Below are 26,620 nucleotides of genomic sequence, written 5' to 3' on the forward strand. Positions count from 1 at the left end.
AGTGGATCTATCACCCTCCTTGTGGCAACCTATTGCAATGCCATTATCTCTGCTCTCTTTAAGTACCCATTCCTAAAGTGTAAATACCCTGCGGTAAGAGAATAAGCATGCACAGCAGATGTCAAAAAAGGCTCCTGGGTCGTCCCTTTCCATTTCTCTTCCAATGTATGCACATCACCCTCCTCCCGGACCTGCCACAGCCACCAGTTGCAAGACGAGGAGAAGGGTCGCCTGAAGGGACTGTCTGAACAAGGATTGCCACACTGGAAGCGTCCCTTCAGGTGACCTTTCTCCTCATCCTTCTCCTCCTCGCATGTGCATGCCACCCTCCTGGACCCACCATGGCCGCCGGTCACGAGTGGAGGAGGAGAAGGGTTGCCCAAAGGGACTGGCTGAAGAAGGATCGCCAGCCATGCTGGAAGCATCCTTTGAAAGTAGCAAAGAGTGCTTGGCCCAGCCACGGCTTTGAGAGAGAGAGAGAGAGAGACAGACAGACAGACACTGACACAGAGAGAGTGAGAGCGAGAGCGAGAGAGTAGGGAAGAGAGAGGGGAAGATAAGGAGAGGGGCAGAGAGAGAGAGAGATGCAGAGGAGGGAGAGACTCATAGAGAGAGACACACACAGAGAGGGGGAAAAGAGAGAGAGAGAAAGAGAGGGAAAGAGAAAAAGAGGAAATGAGAGAGGAAGGGAGAGAGACAAGAAAGAAAAGAAAGAGAAAAGAGAAAGAAAGAAAAAAGAGAAAGGAAGCAAAAGGAAGAAAAGGGATAGACAAAGAAAGGGAGAGGTGGAAGGAAGGGACAAAAAAGAAAAAGAAAGAAAGAGGGGAGGGAGGGAGGAGACCATGAATGAGATATATGGATGGGTAGATAAATACATGGAAGGAGGGAGGGAGGAGAAAAAAAAGGAGAGGAAGGAAAGACACAAACCCTGGCTTCAGAAGACTCTTTGAAGCACACAGCAATCTAGGGCTGGCCTGCAAGGGATCTCGGAGGTCATCTAGTCCAAACCCCTCCTCCATTCTGTAAGGATCTCCAGCAGAAGATCCTTACAGAATCATAGAATAGCAGGGTTAGAAGTAAGTGTGTGTATGGCTGTCAAAACTCCAAAACAGGTCAAGTAGCTCTGGGGAGATCAGTCATAAATTAGAACACTTGCTAAGCAACTGGCCATTAAGCGAGGACCACTTGTATTTGGTTTGCTGGTCACATGGTCACCTGGCCACGCCCACCCACATGGCCACAAAGACATGCCCACCCAGTCACATGGCTACAAACCCATGCCCATCTGGTCATGTGACCATAAAGCCATGTCCATCTGGTCATGTGACCAAGCCATGCCCACACAGTCACATGACCACCAAGCCACACCCACAAATTAAGCCACACCCACAGAACCGGCAGTTAAAAAAAATTGAATCCACCACTGCTGCATGGCTTTGAAAACCAACAAATTGAGGTTTATTTACACTTTTACACCCGTGTACACAAATGGCTTTTTAAAGGGGGAAGATTCCAAGAATTAGATTTTAGACTAGGTATTTGCTATCCATCCAATAAGGGGTGGGAGGAGACCTGGATGGAGGTCTGCATTGGAAAATAATTAAGGGTTAGACAGTTAGTCACAAAGCCAATAATATGTTGCAAAACCACCACAGGCAAAATGAATTGCTCTGAGAGACATTTATCATTTCTAAGCAGGAAAAGTATGGTGCTCGCCTACAGAGACCAAAAAGAATAAGGCATTTTTAGGGTTTGCTCTTTTTTGGATGACAACCTCTACTATCTATTCATATTTGTTTGCAAGAAAGAAACATCTCATTTCATTCAATTCCATACTTTATAGCCATGATGGCGAACATATGGCATGAGAGCCCCAGCCAAACTTACCGACACTGCGCATGTGTGCACCTCCCAGCTCATGTTTTGCCCATTTAAGGCTGTTTTCATCCTCCCAGAAGCTTGAGGGAAGCTTCTGCAGCCTCGGGAGGCCGAAAAATGGGCCTTCCAGAAATACCAGAAGTGCCTAAATGAGCCCATTTTCAGCCTGCTGAAGGTTCTCTCAAGCCTCCAGGTAGGCGAAAACAGCCTCTCCCGGGCTCCAGAGGCTGAAAACAGGCACTTCCAGTATTTCCGGAAGGCCCGTTTTTTGGGCTCCAGAGGCTGCAGAGGCTTCCCTTGAGCCTCTGGGAGGGTGAAAACAGCCTCAAATGGGCTGAAAATCAGCTGGGAGGCATGCGCATGCACAGTGTAGGTAAGGGGGTGGGGCGGGGGTGTTGCGTGTGCATGCAAAGGGCACACCATCATGCATGCGTGCACTTTTGACACACCACAACAAAAAAGGTTTACCATCATTGCTTTATAGTGTAGGAAGGTACCCCCTCCCCAGATTAAAATATTCCACAAAACAAGAAAAAAGGAGAAAAATTTCCTTAACAAAGGCAGAGAGCCTCAGTCTTTCTTCCACTAAAACTGCCTGCTGGCAAAGCTTAAGGAAACTTAAGTTTCATTCAAAACAATATATACATTGTAAAACCAGACTTGGCTAAAGAGATCTCCAAATATTCAGCAGAATAGGCTAGGAAAGTACACATTTTCATGCAGATGATGACATTAAAAAAAAGGCCAAACTATATAAAAACTCACTAACTCACAACTCCAGTTTGCTGTCTCCAGAAACATTTACAGTTGTCACTGCTGTTATTACGCCAATAAACCTCCTTTCCAATTGTAATTTGCTTAAAAAAAATTTTTTCCCTTTGCCTGAATCTCTATCCTAGTTTGGAATAAGACATGGATTGGCTTTCACCTCAATCAATAGCTTTATATTCAGGTTTCCAAATTACAGTTGCTGAATTCACATTAACAAGGTATGCCCACAAAAATAAAATTTCTTTTTTGAATTTTGGGAATAAACCGGGTTCACATGGAATAAATTGTGGAACCACAAATTACCCCAGCTATTTCAAACTAGTAAGGTATGGTGTGAGCCCAAATAATATTTTTTCTTCTGAGTATTTTTGTCTCTCTCATTTTCTAAGAAAGAAGCAAAATAAAATGAAATTCAGTATTTTCAGTATTCAGTATTTTCATTTTCAGTGAAAATGCTGAAAAGGTTCTTCTGCAGTTGAGCCCAGAAGATGGCACTATGTAACAAATTCTTTTTTCGTTTAATGTATGCAAGATTTTCTAGCTAGTCAAATTCTAAATGAATCATTAACAGACTCTGTATGGAGGAATTAAGAATGCTACTAATTGCCACTTTCTTAAATTTAATCAGATTTTAACTGGAGAGAGACAGAAGAGGTCACTGAATGAGTGTGAGTGTGTGTGTGTGTGTGTGTATACAAATGGCAAATGGCAGTCTATGGCTTATGCCAACTTAAGGCAAGACTAGCTAGCAATAAAAAAATACTGATTCTGTTCATACAGCCACCAAAACAAGTAGGTGGACTTTTTAAGATCCACCTCTCTGAGAAGAAAAACAATTCCTCCTTATCTCTGAACAGCTTGGGCTAATTTCAATGGTGTTGGTTCCTTTCTTGGGCTGCATTAATCAAATCATGTGCCAAATCCAAAAGACACAGGATGATGTAAGTGCTTCTGTTTTATTTTATCCCCATAAAAACATCTTGCTTATTGGTTACAAGGAGGATCTTCTGATATATTTTTAGCACAAAGTGCCATTGCATAACTGACGGTGCAAAAACTGAAACCTGTCGACTGAGATGAAAAACAGATTGAAATATTTATGGATGATGAAAACTGAGTCTGGGGATATTTGCAGAGCTATTTCTCATTACAACACATTAATAAGGGAAAGTCTTAAGTTAATGCAAAGATATGACCTTTTATGTGGATTAGTGACGGATGGGCATTTCTCTTGCATGCAGTGTATTGTCCTTCCCCCCCCCCCCACCCCATCAGCTTTCATCAGACACAGCTAGTAACTGCTTTATTTATTTATTTATTATTTATTATTTATTTATTTATTTATTTATTTCAGGTACTCTATCTAATGCCTATTCTGAGAGAATAGATCCTCATATAGTAACCAAAGGTTTTCTTTGTTTGTTTCTTCTTACTTGGAACTGTCAGTGTTGAAGTCAGGATTTCCATTTCCATACAAGAAAAATGAAAGGAACAATTTCTCTAAATTGGATCATTGTCCTTACGTTAGGGTAGCCACTTTGCCAGCTTCCTTCTGAAAGTGAGGGAAGAGGAAAATTTGCCACTGAAGCAGCACTTTTTTTATTAACTTACATTTATTCTATCTGAGTGATGAGAAAAAAGAAAACCTTGGAGTTGTATGGGTAGTCTTAGAGCTAGTAAAGTATAGTTTACTGAATCTTCAGGATTTTGATTCTGTGTATTTGAACTTGGAACACCACCTCCTTTGGTGACATGAGGAAGATGCAAAATTCTTATCTATTTTTGCCTTTATATTAATATCTTTCATTATATATATGTAAGTGCCCATTTTCCAAAAGGTTATGGGCAGATTATAGGCTGATATTTTTTTTTGGTTTGGCCAAGAGTTACATCATCTTGAATGATATATCGGGGCTATCAAGACTGCCTTCAAAACAGACAGAAAAATAGCAGCCATCCTAAGAAACCCCAAAAATAAAATTGACCTGGAAAACCAAGGCATATATGAAGTCCCTGTGCATCATGCCCGGCCACATACATTGGACAGACCAACAGAAGAATAAGTACCCGCCTGGATGAACCCAAAAATGCAGTAAAAAAGCTGGAACACACTTTCTCACTAGTCCAACACATGAAAGCCACAGGTCATAGCATCGACTCCAATGGCACCAAAATCCTAGCCACTATAGAAAACCCCAGCCACAGAATTATCAGAGAAGCCATAGAGATTGAAAAAAGACCTGAAAGCATGAATAGAAGAGATGACTCCACCAGACTGTCGATTATCTGGAAGCCTGCACTCTCAAACAACAAAAATCTCCACACCACAAGCCAGGCAAACACCTGGGCACAAACAGACTCTCCCTGATACCTCCAACTCAAACACACCCCAACCAGGCACCCAGATGAAACCTAGCTTCCTAATAAATGATAGCCATCCATTTACTCGGAGCCAAGCTGCACTAAAAGCCTCCAATACAGGAAACGCAATGTTGCCAGCCGATCAAGACAAAAAAAGCTACAAAACAGACAGCAGATATTAGAAACATCAATCAAGCAGAACACAGCAAACTCCAAGACCAATAAACACAGACCAAGACTCTCAACCAATCAGGATAGAGAAAAAACCATTCTGGCACAGCAGTAGGCTAGCACCAAATTTAAAACAGAAACGGCTGTGAAAGTCTGACTCACAAATGAACACTAAACAGAAGCCAGATGATGGCAGATGAGATTCTGCCAAAATGTTGCTACAACTTTAAAAGCACAACTATAATGACATGAGAAAATACTCAAACAAATCTGAATACCATACATGCAAGTACACACGAAAACTTAAGAAAAATATATATATATATATACGCATGCATGCATGCATGCATGCATGGATGTATATGCATATGTATATGTATGTATGCATGTATTATATATATACACACACACACACACACACACATACATATACATGCATACATACATACGTACGTACATACATACATACATATATATATATATATGGTCAACTCAAGTATGTATCAACATGTATGTTGGCAAACATATCTAATATTTTCTATTAACTTCACATTCTATTCTATCTATATGTATTCATTTATAAATTTCAGTTGCACAAATAAATTCATCCAGGCACCCAATGATATTGTTGTGCATGACATCTCAGTACAGTCATGTACTGTTTGACCTTAACTGCAGTTTCTATGGGCCTCATGGTAGGCATTTACCAGTACAGAAACAATGTTTAATGTACAATTTAGATCTGTGACAATGGGAGAAATTGGTTAAGACTGGTGTGTGGAACAGGCAGAAAGGATTGTTATCACATTTCAGAACAGTCAGTTATAATTCTTTTTAATCAAATGGGTAACATAATGCAAGTCTTTTGAGCATTCAAACTAGGACATAATCTCTAACCACCTCAGTCTATCAGAATCTCTGACGCCTTTCTCAATCATATCTCCTTAACCTGCAATAAACTTGTTTCCATTGGCACCAAATATAATAATTAAGTGTTAAAAGGGGCTTTTGAGATAAACCTTCAAATCAACAGATTCTTCCTGGAACCCAGATAGAAATTAAAAACTGCAGGCTGGCCCTTTTGTTCTCTTCTGCTTGGCACTGTTTTATGTTTATACTGTTCATCACTTCCCATTCAAAACATATACCAGGGTAGCTGAAATTAAACAATGCAGGTGAAACTCGAAAAATTAGAATATCGTGCAAAAGTTCATTTATTTCAGTAATGCAACTTAAAAGGTGAAACTAATATATGAGATAGACTCATTACAGGCAAAGCAAGATAGTTCATGATTTGTCATAATGTGATGATTATGGCTTACAGCTCATGAAAACCCCAAATCTACAATCTCAGAACATTAGAATATTACATGCAATCAATAAAACAAGGATTGTACAAAGACCAATATCGGACTTATACTCTGAAAAGTATAAGCATTCATATGTACTCAGTACTTGGTTTGGGCCCCTTTTGCAGCAATTACTGCCTCAATGCGGCGTGGAATGGAAACTATCAGCCTGTGGCACTGCTGAGGTGTTATGGAAGAGCAGGATACTTAATAGAGGCCTTCAGCTCTTCTGCATTGTTCGGTCTCATGTCTCTCATCTTTCTCTTGGCAATGCCCCATAGATTCTCTATGGGGTTCGGGTCAGGCGAGTTTGCTGGCCAATCAAGCACAGTAATCCCATGGTCATTGAACCAGGTTTTGGTGCTTTTGGCAGTGTGGGCAGATGCCAAGTCCTGCTGGAAAATGAAGTCAGCATCCCCATAAGCTTGTCTGTGGAAGGAAGCATGAAGTGCTCCAAAACCTCCTAGTAGGCAGCTGCATTGACCCTAGACTTAATGAAGCACAGTGGACCAACACCAGCAGATGACATCGCTCCCCAAATCAACACAAGACTGTGGAAACTTCACACTGGACTTCAACCATCTTGCAGAGTGTGCCACTCCATTCTTCCTCCAGACTCTGGGTCCTTGGTTTCCAAATGAAATGCAAAAGTTGCTCTCATCAGAAAAGAGGACTTTAGACCATTGAGCAACAGACCAGGTCTGTTTTTCTTTAGCCCGGGTAAGACGCTTCTGATGTTTGTTGTTCAGGAGTGGCTTGACAAGAGGAATACGACATTTGAAGCCCATGTCCAGGATCCATCTGTGTGTGGTGGCTCTTGATGCACTGACTCCAGCCTCAGTCCACTCCTTGTGAAAATCCCCAACACTTTTGAATGGCCTTTTCCTGACAATCCTCTCCAGGCTGCGGTCATCCCTGCTGATCGTGCACTCTTTTCTTCCACACTTTTCCCTTCCACATAACTTTCTGTTAATGTACTTCGATACAGCACTTTGGGAACATCCAACTTCTTTTGCAATTACCTTTTGAGGCTTTCCCTCTTTATGGAGGGTGTCAGTGATGGTTTTCTCCACAACTGTCAGGTCAGCAGTCTTTCCCATGATTGTGATTCCTACTGAACCAGACTGAGAGACCATTTAAAGGCTCAGGAACTCTTTGCAGGTGTTATGGCTTAATTAGCTGATTAGAGTGGGACACTTTGAGCCTAGAATATTGAACCTTTTCACAATATTCTAATTTTCTGAGATTGTGGATTTGGGGTTTTCATGAGCTGTAAGCCATAATCATCTCAATTATGACAAATCACAGCTTGAACTATTTTGCTTTGCCTGTAATGAGTCTATCTCATATATTAGTTTCACCTTTTAAGTTGCATTACTGAAATAAATGAACTTTTGCACGATATTCTAATTTTTTGAGTTTCACCAGTAAGTATTGGGAACAGCCATATTTTACCTCTGTTTTTAATTACTTATTTAAAACATTTACAGGTAGTCCTTGACTTACAACAATTCACTTAGTGACTGAAGTTACAATGGCACTAAAAAAAGTGACTTACCGTTTTCCTACTTATGACCATTGCAGCATCCCCATGGTCACATGATTAAAAGTCATATGCTTGGCAACTGACTCATACTTATGACGATTGCAATGTCCTGCAATCATGTGGTACCCTTTCGCGGCATTCTGCCAAGCAAACTCAATGGGGAAGCCAGATTCACTTAAGAACCAGGTTATAACTTAACCACTGCAGTTATTCACTTAACAACTGTGGCAAGAAAAGTCGTAAAATGGGGCAAAATTCACTTAATAAATGTTTCACTAAGCAACAGAAATGTTGAACTCAATTGTGGTAATTAAATCGAGGACTACCTGTACTGACATGAAAGTGGTCCACATCCGAATTTAATTAGAGCTTACTGAATATAAAGCTATGTTTATGCATAGTACTATATGAATGTTGAAAAAGTAATCCCTGCTCTGAGTTCACAGTCAAGGAAGAGAAGGAAAACAGAGGGAAAGCAAAAATATGTTAAAAACAGGAGAAATGTATTGACTAGAGCTGGGGTGTCAAACTTGTGTCAAACTTGGGCTGGATGCGTTACATGTAGGCCATGCCCACCCCAGGTCCACAAAAGCAAAAAACATCACGATATGTCACAATATGTCACGTAATGTGATCAAGTTTGACACCCATGGACTAAAACTTCAGGAAAATAGTGAAACTGATGGATGTTGTGATTTTGGGGGGGTAGGAATGTGGAGAGTATGTTTTTCCTAAAAATGCTTTTCTCTCTACTTCCAATTCCAGGTTGCCAAAGTCTTGCTAGGTGGGACATTCCACTTTACCATCCTTCAGAATCCTGTTCTTCATTTACTTCTTACAATGCCCCCCCCCCCCGCTTCATTAAAGCCAGAAGTTTAAAGAATTTATCAATCAGACATCCCTGTTTTATAATGCCATAGACAATGACAGCCATTATGTCAAGAATCTAATGGCATTTGATTTTGGTTATAATCACAATGGAAACTTTTCAATAGAGAATATTCAATTAATATTCAGTTAGAACCACTGAAGCAGAATTTGATTTAGTTCTCCTCTCAGAATATTTTGCTGAGTCCATGATGATATTGAAGGAAATCTTGTGCTGGGTCTTGGATGATGTCATATCATTCCCCCTTCACTCGCGTCATCACAGTGTCATCACATGACATATCAGGACTTTTTTCCCCTTCACTAAACCAGGTGTGGACGTGGCCAGCATGTGATGCATCTGGCCCATGGGCTGGGAGTTTGACAGCCCTGCTCTTAACCAAAGAGATAATATTATCAAATCTCAGCTTTCAAAAGATTCTGTAGATAAATGAAAGAGCCGGAATAAGCTAGACTGGGAACTCTATATGCGTTTCAACAAGACTTTTTGGGGAAAACATATATTTACATATTGGCAAGGAATGTATCAAGCAGGAAGTGAAGGTATTGCAGAGAAGCAGAAACAGCTGGCAATGATCTGCCTTCAAAACGGTGATAGTGTATCTCCAATAGAAGATTAGAGACCAGGCATTAGTCCCACTGCAATATACCAGTGCAAACATTTTTCGTTGGAACTTGAACTGGATAAGGCAATAAGAAGATGTGCCTGTGCATGGTGACTCCTGCACTTTAGTCACTTCCTGTATAAGAAGTAGTTCCTCAATAAAGTTTTGAAGTTTAGCAAGCCTGCTTATTTCTTCAGACCATAGAAGTGTAGGACAGGTTAAACATGGTAGGACTGATTCCCAATTCATGACACCATCAAGACTGTAGACCTGATCTGAACGAGGAGAAATGACCAGTTAGAAAACATACCCAGTCATAGCATTAAATTTTCTTTTTCTATTATCATGAATCTTTAGTTCCAGATGAGAAAAGATCTCACTTTTCAGGTCTACCCAGCCTGCTTCTCTAAGTTGCCAGCACAATTCCTGAATCCCTAAGGATTTCCTTCTTCATTATAATTACACTTTTAAGTATTGATAGGAGGGGGGAAAAGACAAGCAAAGTTTGGATTGTCACACCAAGCAACAACTGAGATCCCCACATATAACTTACAAATTTATAAAATAAAAGTAAGTATTTTTCCACATACCTAAAAGTCTCTAATGCTGAGCATTGTCACCTAATTTTCTGTGGCTCAGTACTTTACAGAATTTCTCATTATTTGTAGCTGATAATGCCAATATATATTGATCTCTTTACAATCAACAAGAATCCTATAGTTGGAATAATGAGATTGCCGAAACCAACAGATCTATTTTTAAAAAATGATGCTTTGAAGGAAATACCAGTTAAGAGCTCTCAGCTCTAGGTATCTTTTATCACTGTATTGTTTAACATTTGACCAAGGATTTTTCATACATCATCAAAAAAGGATCTTGGAGAATATGGCACAATTGCATTGTATCTGAAATTTGTATAACAAGAAATCAGAAATGATAGCCACATTATTGCGAGCATCAGATAGGGATAACTGCATTAAAGAAACCTAGATTGCTGCTTGTATTAATTAAATTTCAAGAAGAGCCTGAAAAGAAGGCCCATATAACATTTCATCTCATGTAACATTTTACTTTTTCATAGGAAATTACAAGTACAATTTCACATCAAATATTTATTAATATATTTGTTCAGATTTCACTATTTATTTCAAGCCATACCTATGCCATACCATAAAGATATTTATCTGTTCCAAAGCATGCCATATAGTTTGACGAACATCCCCACTATTTTCCTCAGAAGATGGCCTGAACATAAAGCATTAAAGTCCTATTCCATAATGAATGCATGCCTTTGTAACAATTGATGAAAGGCTGTTATTTCATGCATCTAATAGTACACTCTTCATCAGCTTTCTGCTGATTAATATGTTGGACTAGAACTCCCACAATTAAAAATCATAGTACACATTTCATGCTGGCTAGAAATTATGGGAATTGAAATTTGACACACCTAGAAGGTTCCAGTTTTGGGAACATCATAATATCATGCGAACTGCCCTTTCAAAGCCTCATTTACCATTTACACAGAAAAGTAGCTTTTGCCTCCAATCCAGCAGTGTTAACCCTTTGTGCTCCATTCAGTTAATCAGTCCAGAACTGCTGTTCTTCTTCTCTGTTTTTGTCTGTCTCTCTTCAACAACAGAGTTCGACATTACTTTCCCTTTAAATACTCTGTATTTTTTCTTCTGACTATAAAGCAGGTTTGTCTGGAAGAAGCGTGGAATATTTCCTTGATATACAAGGAGGGCTAACAGCATTCCTGCAGGGAAAAAACAGCAACAGGAAAATTTTATCTATTTGATTTGCTGTGATTTATGTCAGAAAAGTATCTTTTTCTCTTTTAAGGCAAGAATGAGTAGGAATCAAGATGGCACAGGTTACAGAACAGTGACATGCTGAATGATGAACTGGAAGATAACCTAACCTAGTCTGCTGCTCATTACAATGGAAGATGCTATCCTAGTATCATTGTTGAAATAAGAGTCGGGTACCAGTTCAGTTTGTTTCTAGACACAGAGTGGAAAGGAGAGTATTTTTTTTCACAGACAATAATGTGTTTAAGCCAGCCTTGGAAAAAATATGAATAAATTTTTTATTCAGCAGGTTCTAACCAGGGAATGCATCTTTTTCTCTTTGTGCAAACTTATACAATTGCCAGCACAGATTCTGCTGAAACCTCAAAGGATTTATTAAAAAGAAAAAGCTAGTAAAAAAAAAAGTCTGCATGGTTGCTTCAAGTATTTTTCTCACACTGGAACAAAAGAAGAGCAAGCCCACAAAAACTCAAATAAGAAAAATGGATTTTTGTTCTGCCATATCCACTTTTTTAAAAAATCTGTATGTTTTCCTTTGGTTCTATGTTTGAAAGTCTTCCTTTAACAGCATTTTAACAATTAAGAAGCAATAATATTTAAAAGGATTATGGGAGCAGAATAATAATACTAATACTTAATTAGCATGTTTCTGCTAATTCAATGGAAAAAAAATGTGATTGTGACCAGGAAATGGAGAAATGGAGAGATGGGAAAAGTAGATCAATCTGCGGGTAAATGTGTTCCCAATTCTGGCAAGGATCCCTGCAGTAAGTTTTCTTTTCATGTTGATAGTTGCGGCTGTTCCATAACTATGCATTTCTATTGGAGCTTAACTTTCACCTTTCACAAGATATGCTGCTATAGAAGGACAGAATTAAGCTTCTGTATGGTTACAATTTAACTTAAAGTTATATATTTAACTTGTTTAATGCAGTACTTTCAATCAATTCAGGACTGGCTTCCAACTATTGCCAGTACCGCAATAATTTTAATTTGTCTTAATGATATCTTATTTTGATTCCAGAATTATCTCCATATTTTTTGTTATTAAAACATATGCCAATTTATTTCCATAAGGGAAAATGGAACTACTTCCTGTTTCCTAGTTAATTAAAATTATTCTTTTTTTCCCCTTAACCTATATAAGCTTTCCTAGGTTGGTGAATAATTTGTTTTCGTTAACCAACATGGATTAAGCAAATCTCAGACAATTGTTAAGCACATCTCTCACCACTCACCCTGTCGGCCATCCCATCCCTGGGACACTCACAAAATATTTAGGAAATCAGCCACTTATCATTGCATCTCTCTCTGCCATTGATCCTGCCATCCTATTGTGATTCTGTAGCATGTTAGCCTTGATTGGCAGCAAGAGGAAGAGGGGGAACTGCAGGAGGGCAGGAACCAATTTAGACATGCCTGCTGACTGCTGGCCAAGACATATCTGGAGCTAAAAACAGCAGAGGTAGCACATTGGAAGATGTAGATACAGATTGAGCCACCCTGGCGATCTGGAAAGCCTGTCTCAGCTTTCAGGAAGCCCAGTGCAGGACATAAGGCTGGAAGGAGAAGGGCGAGGTCAGGGGTCTTGTAGTTTGTTCTGCTCTACTTTGACTTCAAACTGCTTTGATGCACAGAAGCAAGAATACAGAGGAAAGGTGCAGCTCTACCACTATGAGAAGGGGATAAAATGCAACGTGGCCCCAGGTATTCATGCTAGTGGAAGGAAGGAAGATCACCTGGCTGGGCACTATAGCAGGCGGGGCACAATTTCACCACCAGCTTCTCCATTGACTTTGCTTGTTGGAAGCTGACAATAAAGGTAGCAAATCGTGATCACCTGAGTGCAGAATGCTGCAACAGCCGGAACTTTGTGGTTCCGTTGTAAGTACCACTCATTTAGAGCTATTGTAAGTTTGAATATTCACCGAACAAGTGAAATTAAGTGAAGATTACCTGCTTGAAATTGGCTTGAAATTGGCCGTTCCTTCAAATGACCCTTAATATTCTATTACAAGAACTGTTGCAACTCTTAAAGTCTTTGGGAAGAGTCTCACCTGAGATAGGTGCCAGCCAATAAACTTGCATATACTCCAGTAAACTGTTTCCTGAGCAGGAAAAGGTCATAGCAGAGGCCAAGGCGGGGTTAAAAAAGGCACCTGTGACAGGTGCAGCTGCAGCAGAGGAAAAGCAAACAGTTTAATCCATCTATTCTTCTTAGTTTGGCATATGCAGGAACATGTGCCCCAATTAATCAGATTCAATATGTTCAAGTTGGAACAAAAGTTAAAAGACAGGAGGAATCCACCCTAACTACTGAATATTTCCTTCTTTCAGGTGTTTCTTTAAAGGAACAGCGTCTGGTAGCAGTATGTCAGTCTAGAGAAGGGGTATTAAATTTGCGATTACACATTGCCACATGACATATTGCAACATTTTCCCCCTTAGCTAAACCAGGGGTGGGCATGGCCAGTGCATCTGGCCCACAGGCTGCAAGTCTGACACCCCTGATCTAGAGCATCATTTCTCAACCTCAGCAACTTTAAAATGTATGGAATCAACTCCCACAATTCCCCAGTAAACATTCCAGCAATTGAAGTCCATACATCTTAAAATTGCTGAGATTGAGAAGCATTGATCTAGGTGTGTGTGATTTTAACACATCTGCTCTTATTTGGGATTCCCATTTTACCACCACCTGGCAAGAATTCAACAATACAATGGATACTCACGTACATCCCCCTCAAAGAGCAACATCCCAATACTCAGTTGTTTAGCACAAATGCCATCTTATTTTGCATATCTACCAGGAAAATAATTAGAAGCAAATATTTATGATTGCATACATTCAAATTGGATTTAAAAAATGAATAAAATATGTTCAGGTAGCTGGAGGACAACCTTTTAATCTATATTTAGAAAAGCAACCAACCTTAAAAACAAATATCATTTAAATGTTATGTGAAATAAAATATTCATCTAAAAAATATCTCACCTGTCTTGTTTTCTTAATTCTGTGATGTCCTATATATTAAACAATTAAGACTCACTTCCACATTGCTCAGAGTCATACAAATACCATACTGCACATCACACAAAAATTTACAGCAACAATTATTTCCCAGATGCAATACAAAAATTATAGGAGTCATGAGCCCACTTGGTGTCAGGTGCAAGAATCCGGGAATAGGAGTACTACATGTTTATTACATGCTACCTATACAACAAGAATCTGATCTACTAATAGTCAAACCAAATTGGCAGTAGATAAGGTCATAGGAATTCACTCTGTGTGTGTCTCTGACTGTGTGGAGTAGACTTGGGTCTCTGGTAGGAGTGCAGCAGCTCCAAACTGATGGTGTGTTTGATCCCACCTTTGGGCTCAACCCGCTCATTTCTTAACACTTGGCTTAAGATATAGGTTTAAGAGCCTTGTGCATGTTCTCCTATGTGTTTCCAACATTTAATTGATGCTGGAATCGGGCCACATTTCTACAGACATTTGCATGCAGCTCTGCATGTCGGCTTCTTAATCATCTTTGAGAGCTCCCTGACCATGTTCACTTTGCAATACAATTTTTCAACTTCATGATTATCAGGCAAGGGATATAAAATTTTGCAACATATTTTCCTCATATTAAGACTTTGATTGACTTCAAGAGAAGTTTGAAATGAAACGAGGCATTTTGTGAAAATATACGCCTACAGAAAAATCTGTTTACTCTGCCTAGGTAGACCCTTTTTAGCTGCTGATTATTATACCAATATTTTATAACTGGTTGTTAGATTCAATGATTTGTCATCTTAGTCACTGTAAGATCCAGTCAACAATACTCCTCCCCCATTTGTTTGGCCACACTAAACTGTTGGCAGATTAATAAATTAAAAAGCAATCAGCATGCCAGTGAGCTAAAAGTTTAAAGAATTTATTAAGCAAAGAATACCAAAATAAATAACTTTAACTTCAAAGTAGAATATTAATGAAAAGTAGCCATACCCAAAGAAATAAAACACAACACAGTAACATTCAAGAGGAGTGCAAATAGAAACAAAATCTCCCACTCTTAATTTAAGAGTTACAGACATTTCCCAGATAATTCCATCTAGCATATAGCACCTTTGCTAGGTGGTTGTAGAGTGAGGTTCATCTGGAAGGGTGATTTAGCTTTACCTCCTAGATGATCATTTCTATTCAGAAGTGTATTCCCAAATCCTGCTATATGTCCTTAAAAGATTCCATCATCCATGGATAGAGATTGGAAACACACCTGCCCATGCCACTCTAGGTCCCTACACCAGACACCTAACCTCACAATCAAGAATGTAAGATTATACTATTGTTTAAACGTCTTTTATCTCAGTATATAGAGTACATTGTGTCAGTATACTGTGTCTGTGCTATCCCCTACTGCAGATTGTATGTATGAAGGTGTTTGACCCTAGATAAACATATATCCTATCATACTCTAGGGTTCTAGCCTATGAAATCACAGCTCTGCTTTTGAAAATAGATGTTTATTTCCACATTGCTGATTCATCCTATACCTTGCAGTTGCTGATCATTATTATATATTCAAGTTGCAATAAAGGCAAGATAACTTTAGCACCATGAATATTTAGATTATCCTTGTCAACCTGCTACATTACAGAAGGGCTAGAGCTTCAGTTTCCAGAATTTACTTCAGGAAATGCAGTAACCATCATCACTGGAGGGCATCAGTTTGGGGAAAGTTGGACTGAAAACAACTAAACAAGAGAGTCTAAAATGGCATGACAAGCTATCTCTGGAAATCAAGGATCCAAGAAGAGATTGATAGTTATAATAGAGGGATGAGAGGTCTGAACTGAAAATTTAATCAAGGAAATTTAATACATAATTGAAGAAATGCAGAACATTCAGGCAGATGTGGACAACAGCAGTGTAAATAAAAAAGTAGATGACAAAAAGTTTATACCTGAAAGCGGAATCATCACAGCTGGCAGCTTTTGGCAGCCAGGAGATTATTCAATTTTTACTGCTCTTTGATAACAATGTCAAATACAATGTAAATTGATAAATTGAACAAAACAGTGATTATTTAATGCTTTGTTCCTATCAGGCTCTTACTGTCTGTTTTTAATTGAACTGGACCACTTCATTCTTCTAGATTCTGTTTTGTTCTGCCATAAGGACAGAGGGTCAAAAGCAGCAATACTGCATCAATATGAAACCTTAAGAGGATAATTTGGAAGAATACACAATTTTCACTAAGTAGGTCATTATAGTAAAAAAATAATTAGCATTTCTAGTGAATACTTCAAGATTTGTTTCCATTTTTCATCACTTCTGAAGTAGGAAAGGCAAGTTATAATAATCACGTTGATGTACATAGAATGTAAGCACTGAAACATATTAAATTGAATGCCATAGGTATGTAGAAACACTGCAAGTATTAAACAGTTGTTTTAGTTTCTCAATGTACATGAAGGCAAGATTGGATAGCAATCCTTACCTGTATAGGTCAAGGCAGTGATACTGAGAGCCACAATAGGAACTCTGTACATGGGAGAGCAGGTGTGAAGCTTGAGAATAATTAACTGGAAAAGAAAGGAACCCATGGCTTCTACAAAAATGCCCTGGGAGATAGACGTATTGAGAGATGAGCTGCAATCCTGGGCCATTAAGTTCTGGATCATATGGAAGTGAGTAAATTCCTTGGACCAGTACTTCTTGGTAAAAGCACAAGCTGCTTCCATCCCTAGAAACTGAGCCAAAATTTTAACAATACTGCCTACAAAAGAACAATCCAAAGCTAGAAATTCCTGAAGTGAAATTACAGGGTTGGCAGCAGTTCCATCAAAAAAGGCCCCATGAGCTAAGAAGATTACAAATAAGAGAGTCAGGCTCACATCTGGGCCAAAGCCACCACCCCATGGGCCAATCTCCCTTAGCATCTTCAATTCAAGGTAGCAAGCACATATCTGGAAGGAACTGGCCAATTCACCAGCAAGACAAAAATACACCTTAGATGGAAAAATTCTCTTGAAGAATCGCCTAGCAAATTCACAAAGAGTTACAACTGAGAAGAAAAAAATGATTGAGACATTCAGTCCAGACATTCTGAGAAATACACTGGAGAGGTATTAGTTCTAACTCAAAAAAATAATCTTCACTGCATGAAAGAGAGGGGAGGAGAAACTGTTAAGTCTTCCCTTAAAAGCATATTTAAGCAAACGTGGCATAGTTTGATAGGTACCAGGTTAATAGGATCACAGAAATGTCTGGGAAAATGAACGTATTTAGCACCATGAAGAAACTGGCTCAGATAAAGAATGTTGCTCCCTTATCACTTTGCAACTACTCTAACCAGAATTTCACCTTTGCTCTTCTTTTCCAGTAAACTTCACATAAGCCTTTTTCCATCCCTAGAAACCCCACTAAGCCTTTCCCTCTAAGAAAAAGCATTAATAAGCTGCAGCTTGGAATTGGTTCAGAAACCAGTGAAACCAGCAGGTGACTCCCAGGGCAAAGCAGCTGAGATTCTTGAATTCAAAAGCTTACTCTATCTCAATAACTGTCTAGAGAGAATGGCTTTTCCTACTGTTGTTGTCAATTGCCTTCAAGTCAATGTTGCTTCATGGCAGCCCTGAGTCTAGACAGTTGTCTTGAAGTGTTCAATCTTCAGTTATCACATTATCAGAGTGAATAAAACCATTATCATGGTTTTTATTGTTCCAATCATAACATTACAAGTTTTTCCTTCTGCATTTTCCTTCAACTTCAACATATCAAGCATGTTTTTACTAGAGCGATCTTTATCTTTCCATACATCCAAAATGTGAAAGTTATCATCTTTATCATTTGAACTCTTTAAGGCTAAAAACTTAGTTATCCACACTATGCTTCACCAAATTTTCAAAATCAGCCTTTCTCTTCACTTTTCCTATAAGGCTTTAAAATCATCTCCATTGCTATCAATGGATGCTAGTTTAAAGTTTCATTGCTATGGAAGGGAAATTCCAGATTGATTTTATTTATTGTTAGAGTTCACCATCTCGCCAAGATGACACTAAATAGCTTACAGATCTTTCTTGTCACTGTGTTGACTTCTCTACTACAATATTTCCTCAACTTGTTTCAGAACTTAAAATATCCTTAACATCATTCTTCACATAAATTACATATTGTGGGTTATAGGGATGGCCACACTCACTTTGAAGTAGTTCACTTAATTTCTGAATAAAACACTATTTTGGAAAAGATAACCCAAGACCAGAGTCTTGTCCTGCTAATATGGTCTTTCCAATTTATGGCTTAATGTTTTTGAATTTACTGAAACTACTCAATGTAGCTACTTAGCTGCAGTGTAATCCCATAATCTGATAGACAAAACCACATACGTTTTCATACAGATCAGAGCTGCCTGTCTAGTTAGTGCTGTCTTTACTAGCTGAACTAAGCACCTTCTCTTTCCATAGAGATCTTCAGGACCAACCACCACCATGACAGAGTATCAAGTATAACACAATCTCAATGTTCTCCTGGCTTCAGCCATTTTATCAGAGAAACCATGACATGTATTTTGTTTTCCATTTCTTTGTGTAACTATTGATGATGACTACGTTCAGACTGAGAAACAAGTTAATACTGGGTCATAAATACAGGTAGGCCTCAACTTACAACCACAATTGAGCCCAAAATTTATCTTGCTAAGTGAGACAGTTAGGTGAGTTTTGCCCCATTTTACATTTTTACCACAGTTGTTAAGTGAATCACAGCATTTTAAGTTAGTAATATGATTAAGTGAATCTGGCTTCCCCATTGACTTTGCTTATCAGAAGGTTGCAAAAGGTGATTGTGACCCGGAGAGACTGCAACCCTCATAAATGAATCAATTGCAGTGTCTGAACTTGATCATGTGACCATGGAGATGCTGCAATGGATGTGTAAAAATTGTCCTAACTCATTTTTTTCATTGTCATTGTAACTTTGAACAGTCACTATTGTAAATTGAGGGCTACTGTAATTCTACAGCCTTAAGTCAATGATCAGTTTGAGGTACTGTCAATTTCATGTAAAACAGATTAAAAATTATATTTGGCACTGGTAATGGTAGCCAGTCAGGATCCCTATCCACTACCATTTTGTTTTATGTCATCTATATTTTTTGTTTTAAATGCCTCCCAGTCTAAAGTTTCTGAGCTTCTTAAAGTGTAGTTATTAGCATAAAATTAATGACATTAATATTGACCTTGATCAAATTTGTAACAGTATTGCTTTCATTATCAAAAAAAATAAGTGTAGTAAATGTGGTGTCCCACTAGCACTTCTTTCAAAGGTAACAGCAATCCATAATCAGTTCCAGAATCATCTAAAATATTAAATAGGCAGTGATAGTTCATTGGTATAGGAAAATACTGAATTAACATTCAATTAGTATTGTCAGTTATTAGTTGGTTTGTGATCAACAGATTCAGTCGTATTTTTCACTCTTCTAACATGTTTATAGCTGATTTTCTAGAGGAATTAAGCAGACAAAGAATGGTCCAGAAAAAAAGCTCTAATCATTAGCACCAAGATGCTTCAGATGGTGCATTTCCATGGAAGCTTTGAAGATAAATGATAATTACATTGCAAGTATGCTCCAATGAATCACCAAAGCCATACACAAGTAAATACAAATGTTTTCTGATTGATTTATTATTTAATCTAGGTGTTGGGTGAGAAGAAAGAGATCTGGCAATCATTTTAAAAATGTTTATTTCTAGCCCTGAAAGAATCATTAAACACAGGCAATACAGTAGTTAATATTGTGGTAACATTAAATAACAAAATGGGATTAAATTATACAAAACTTGAGGACAATTTAAAAAATTAAAAGCTTGCATTATTTTCATCTCCATCTGACAAGGAAAGGAACAAATAAAGAAATCATTAATTCCAGCTACAAAAACAAATTCTTCAACACTTAATAGAAAAGTTAATTGACTCCAACTGTTCCAGAGTGTGCATATGATGACCATTTAACTGGATGTAATTTCAAATGATGGATGACTCCAACCCAAATCAAACATGCTTCACTTTATGCTAAGTGGGAGGGAGGGAGAATAAGAGCTCATCATTCCAGATAAGCTTGCTTTAATGAAATATGTTCTTTCTCATTACCGTATCACACCATCAAACATACATGACAATCTTGCCTAACATCCAAAAGCTGATTTAGTTACTTGATGAAAATGATGAGTTCTGTTTATGAACTCATACACTCATGAACATTTGTCACCCCAGTTTTAATAATACATAGCTATCCAAAATATCCTCTCTTCAGCAACCTCCACAAAACAGAATTTTGATTTAGAAAATTGCAGGTATTGTGTGCTTTAAAGATGGACAGTTTTAAATTTTAATCTGGTTCAATGTTTTAAATTGACCAAAAATACTTATGTTTCAGAAATATGTACCTCATGACTGAATGAAGCAGCCAATATTTATTCTCTTTATTTCTGAAAATCTGATTAATGTAAATTTTCTACTTCTGTGTCTGAAACAAGTTACAAATGTTCAATCCAAAGTATACAAATTACAAACCAAACATTGTTGCTTTATTTATCTAATGGAATGTTCCCATCAATTCATTTCTATCCTTTTTAATGGAACAATGGGCACAAAAATTAGATGATTATATAAGCTATATATTACATTTTAGGAATATCAAATAGACACAATTTGGAGTACTTGAATACCTTGAGGCAAAGTAATGTGTACAACGTACTTCAATTCCTGTGTTAATTGTAAGAAACTTTGAGTGATTTGAAAAACATTGTTAAAATTCAGTTCATTATTTACTAAAATCCATGTTATTAAGGTGACAATAAAAGTTAAGAATTTTAAGTATTCAGAAAAGAACTACATTTTCATATTATTATAAAAAACACTAAAACATACATATCCACAGAAGCCTTCATTTCTACATATTCCATTGCCAGCAACAGACAAACACCCAATAAAAAATTAAATTAACTGGAAGTTTTAATGTCTTAAAAATTTATCAATATAAGATCAAATTATTTTAACTTCCATATTAACATTGAAAGTCATTTTTAAAAGAAAGAACTGGATTTAAAATACATCTCAGACTAGGATATCACACCTTCTTGGACCAAACCAAAGCATGTTCAAAATATTCTGAAAATAAATAGACTGGTTTGTTACACAATTTTCTGAGTAATACTTCTGACAAGATATGGATGTACAAGTGTCATATTGTTTTAATTGCATTAATAAGGCATTGCTGGTATCAATCAGAAAGCAAAAACGTTCCAAGGTGAATAGGAATTAGAGCCCTTTGTACTACTGTGGATCAAAACCTACAACATGGCCAGCAGCCATTTTACAATACCTTCATCATGATCTTCTGATATGAAAATTATTCACAAATAGAAAAAGGGCTTTAAGCACTGACCATGAGAAAAGTTACAAGAGGCAGCTTTTTAATTAGGGCTTTTAGAAGCTCTCCCAAAAATACTATCTAGGAATGCAAGAAAGCTAGAGCACCAAATTAAACAATGTCTTATATTATTATTTGGCACATTATCATTCAGAAATGTTTTATCAAGGTCACAAAAAATACAGTGATTTTAAATTTGAGCAATGTGAGATTCCAAATCTTGCCCCATTTAACCAGATGTTGGCTTAATTTTATAAATCTAATCAGTTTCTTTTATCATGAGGCACTTTATCTGATTTTCTCCTTAATAGTAAAGTTTTTCAAAAGGAAGAATAACCAAGACAAAGTTTCTTAGTCACTCACAAGACAATTCCAATAATTTTGAACCTAAATTATTCCCTCTCCCATTTTTATCTAAAATAGCACTTCCGGTGTTCTGAGGCTTTAGTCAGCTGAATCGTATAAAAGTCTTGGATCTTTTGCAAATCTTCTGGGTCTTTTATTAGTAGAAATAGTATGAATATATATATATATATATAGAGAGAGAGAGAGAGAGAGAGAGAGAGAGAGAGAGAAAGAGAAAGAGAAAGAAAGAAACCTCTAATACTTAGTCCTGACAATTTCAAATTTGCTTTGAAGAGAAAATGTACAACATATACAAAATGTATTTAATACAAAGAAAGGTAATTTTAAAAATCAGAAGGCACCAACATCCCTTTAAAAAAGTTACCAATCAGCCTATATAGGCAAGGGACAAATGGAAGACAATTCACAGGAGTGGGGTTTTCTCCCCAACCTCAAAGGATGGTTTCATTACTGAAAAGAAAATACTTTTCCCATTACCCAGCAGGCATTTGGCCTCCAACAGCGAGAGGCATCTTTCCCTTATTTTACAAAGTCCATGCACAAATTTCTACATCCAGTTGTGCTGAGCTGCTTTCTTTCCACTCTGTCTTCTGTTCTTTGTTTCAGAACTGTTACGGAATAGTTACAATCCCCAGGTATCTGGATGGTTAACATAAGAAGGCATATACCTAACTGCATATTAAAAGGAGAAAGAGGATCTTTCACATTTCTATCTGTCTTAAGTAACTCAAACGTTCCCATGCTTTGAATTACTGCCTAGCAAAGGAAACCTAAGGTGAAAAAGGGTCAGCACATTACAGTAATACCTCCCTCTAAAAGCTTGAATCAATTATTCAAGTATTGCAAATGTTCAAATCAGAGCACAGATGGGAACTGGTACAGCAAAGTCACTGAAAAACAACTCATTGGCACAGCAAAATATTGAGTTGTCTATAGAAGTGGTAAAAAGGCCAGTGATTCAGTTTATAACTTCTTCAAGACTTGCAGAAAAGTTCACTATTATCACCATTTTTCTTCTCTTTTATCTTAGAGCTGAGGTGAATTTTTTCCCTTCTGCAGACTTTCAACATCTCTAACAAGAGCAACAACTTGTATATTATAGGAAGATTTAAACAAGAAACAAAGCAGACAAACAAACAAAACCAGGAATGATGAAGGTCACAATAGCAATGCTAGCGATTACTCTTCATGGCTTCTTTGGCCGCTAGAATCAATGGTGTCAAACTTGACAAAGGTTTTGCCAGTTTCAAGAAAGGATGCTAATGGAAAGAGAAACAGGAAGTTTTAATGGATAGATATTTCAAAATACCATTTCAAAAGAAACACTTTGAAAACAATCCAAAAATGAAATTATACACAAACATGGTAATGATAAGAATATATTAAAAGAAAGGAGAAGCATGAAACCTTGGGGAAGTTTCAGTACTCAAGACATTAAGTCACAGAAGTAACTCCATAGATGGATATTACAATGAAGGAAAATCCACCATTTCTTTACCAGAATATTTAAATAATTATAATTTTAACTACCTTACTATGCTATGAATAGAGATAATTCTATCCTAAGGAATTCCACTGACGTAAGTGTAGATGTCATCCTTCTATATACAATAGTGACTATTCTTAGCTGTACCTTTACAAGCATCTAGGAAGATTATGTAATTGTCTTCCTTTCTCCCCTTCATGACAATTTTCATGCATTAGCAATGTGAACCCTGCATCTATATGTTAAAGACAGGCTTTTAATTTCAGTTTAAGTTGAAGTGGAAAACGAACAAGTGGAGGTATAGAACATCCTGATACAATCACACAATCTTATAGTACTTAAGCCAGAAGGGTGGGGATTCTGCAATTATCTGTTTTCCACTGGTTTACTATATGGCATTTACTATCTTGATGCATACAAAAGGAATAGAAAGATTCTATCTAAATATCCAAGAATTTTAAGAAAAGCAGTACTTGTTCCCAAGAAATCAGGTTGGGAAATTCCCCTTATTGAATGTACTTTGTTTATATTTAACATTCTTCTTAACTTACAACACTTTAGTTCCTTTACCTGTAGTAGTTCTTTGGCTGATCCTCTTTTCTCTACATCCATTTCCAAACAACTATTTAAAAAGTCACGGAATATTGGAGTCAGCTTCTCTGGGCTCTGCAGCTCTGGGGTGCCATTAGTTGCTATTAAATATAATGCCTGTAAAGAAAAAAACCTTGAGCATTAATAAATCAAAAGCTGATAAAAGGTTTTTTTGTTTTGTTTTTGTCACATACAATTTGAAGAGACATGAAAATTATTCAGTCTTGGTAGTCTGGTAGTCTCCTATGGCAGCGGTCTCCAATCTTGGCCACATTAAGATTTGTGGACTTCAACTCCCAGAATTCTCTAGCCAGCTATACTATGATGCCTGGGGAATTCTGGGAGTTGAAGTCCACAAGTCTTAAAGTGGCCAAGGTTGAATACCCCTGTTCTATCATGTATTTCCCATGTTTAATATATTTCAGAAAATCCTGGTTTTCTTAAAAGCTGACCCTAGCCCTATTTTGGATTTTGGAGGTCACCCAGTACCTTGGAATACTACAACTCTTTTATTCACTCATTACATTCTTTTACACATCCACTCCCCTTGATTCTTTTAAATAGATTAGTCTGAGCCTGTGATATTTGGGAGTTACCTGCGGAAACCACTTTGTGTGTTATGGGAAGGCAGGGCTGTAAGCTAGTAGCTCTGTCCTCATTAGTAATCTATGAAAGTATGGCACAATAACAAGCAAGCTCTATGCCTCAGCTTAACTTAACTTTCTCTAAAAATCGCCAACTCATCTCCATGACCAACTTAATCAGGAAACAGAAAACAAGAAATAAAATGGGTGATCCCATTTAATTTTCTGCCTCTGTCCAACCCATCCCATTCGTTCAAGAAAACATTCTTAGTGAGGGTCATGAGAATAATAACAGTTCTACATCTCTATTCTGCAACTTTTTCAGTTTTTTAAAAATATTTTATCAAAGTTCATGTAATTTGATTGAGATGTGCTATAAAAATAAGAATACATTTTCAGAGAATGGCTAAAATCTATTTAGTCTGTGTTAGACTATAATACTAAATGTCCCTAAGCTTTACTACTAGCAAACTATATGCAAACTTTCCCCTCGTAAGGGATCATACAGTTTTGGTTTTTTTGCTGCATTGTGAGATAAGTTTTGTTATAGTACTTACCCTCAAAGGGTTTTCATTGAGATATGGAGGTTCACCTTCAACCATTTCAATAGCCATAATACCTAAAGACCAGATATCCACCTTAGGACCGTAAGCCTTCCGTGTGACCACTTCAGGAGCCATCCAATATGGTGTTCCAACCATTGTACTACGTTTGCTTTGCTCTGGAGTTATCTGAGCACAAAACCCAAAGTCAGCTGCAGAGGAAAAAGAAAAAAAAGGGGGGGGGAGCAAACATGACTTAAATATATCTCTGAAGTCATTTTTGACATCTTTATCATCCCAATTATCCTGAACAAAGAGCTCTTTTATGCTCAGTCAGGTAGTCCTGCACTTGTAACCACAACTGGGATGAGAATTCCTATTATTAACCACGGGGGGGGGGGGGTTAAGTGAATCACACCCAGTTTTACAATTTTTGCCATGGTTGTTAAGCAAATCATTACAGTTATAAAATGAATCACATGGTCATGTGAATCCAGTGTCCCCATTGACTTTGCTTGTTGGAAGCCAGCTGGGAAGGTCACAAAATGGTGATTATGTAACCCTGGGATGCTGCGACCATCATAAATACATGCTGATTGTCAAGCCCCAAAATTTCTATTATGTGACTGTGGGGATGCTGCAATGATCCTGAGTGCAAAAACCAGTCATAAGTCATCTTCTTCAATGGTACTATAACTCTGAATGACTGCTAAATGAATTGTTGTAAATAGAGGACTACCTGCATTGCTTCTTCAAACACTGAATTTTAAGAGTGAAGACCCCTGAAAACTCTAGGATGGAACAACAGTCATACTATAATATTATGCTTGACCCAACATTAATTTGAAATTAAGAATGTTCCTAATGTTTTGCACATCACATTTAAGCACTCACATTTAAAAAATAAATACTAATATTAAAATAATATGGTGATTTCATTTAGACAGGAAATAGGCAAATTTTGAAAGAAATTTCCAAAAAAAGTACATTATTCTTGTCAAGCAGATTTGATCAAGGTATTGATTTATCCTTAGGAAAAAAGAACCTTATAATATTATGTTTTAGGTGCAAATTGAAAAGGACGGAGCCTTATGCAATTGAGAAGGAACATCACGAAAGGGTTAGAAAGTATAAAAGTGGTGATGATGTTAATAAGCAATACATATTCCAACAGAAATATATTACTTTTTGTTCATTCATGTTTGGGGGTATGTCTGTTTTAATTATGACTTAATCTATAC

At 37.4% G+C, this 26,620-nt stretch overlaps 2 protein-coding genes and 1 pseudogene across 3 annotated transcripts in view; 1 reads left to right on the plus strand and 2 right to left on the minus strand.

Moving 5' to 3' along the window:
• The first annotated feature begins 8,832 nt into the window (after positions 1–8,832).
• On the plus strand, positions 8,833–9,683 carry LOC113436932 (galactose-3-O-sulfotransferase 2-like; annotated as a pseudogene).
• Positions 9,684–10,515: 832 nt separating this feature from the next.
• LOC113436797 (aquaporin-12-like) lies at positions 10,516–17,523 on the minus strand. Its single transcript, XM_026701414.2, has 3 exons — positions 16,876–17,523; positions 13,441–13,557; positions 10,516–11,328 (listed from the first exon to the last, which is right to left on the minus strand). The coding sequence occupies exons 1-3, from the start codon at positions 17,480–17,482 to the stop codon at positions 11,147–11,149; spliced, it is 906 nt and encodes a 301-aa protein (XP_026557199.1). The 5' UTR covers positions 17,483–17,523; the 3' UTR covers positions 10,516–11,146.
• A 2,583-nt stretch (positions 17,524–20,106) lies between these two features.
• Positions 20,107–26,620, minus strand: part of PAK2 (p21 (RAC1) activated kinase 2) — a 35,710-nt gene continuing 29,196 nt past the window's right edge. For both annotated transcript variants that reach the window (XM_026701413.2, XM_026701412.2), the window contains exons 13-15: positions 25,395–25,591; positions 24,233–24,370; positions 20,107–23,435 (exon numbers count right to left, since the gene is read on the minus strand). In XM_026701413.2, coding sequence (XP_026557198.1) covers positions 23,349–23,435; positions 24,233–24,370; positions 25,395–25,591 — 422 coding nt within the window. In that variant the 3' untranslated portion in view covers positions 20,107–23,348. The remainder of the gene's footprint in view (positions 23,436–24,232; positions 24,371–25,394; positions 25,592–26,620) is intronic.

Source organism: Pseudonaja textilis, chromosome 4, assembly GCF_049901715.1.
Source record: "Pseudonaja textilis isolate UNSWEBS1 chromosome 4, rPseTex1.2, whole genome shotgun sequence".
NCBI lineage: Eukaryota > Metazoa > Chordata > Lepidosauria > Squamata > Elapidae > Pseudonaja > Pseudonaja textilis.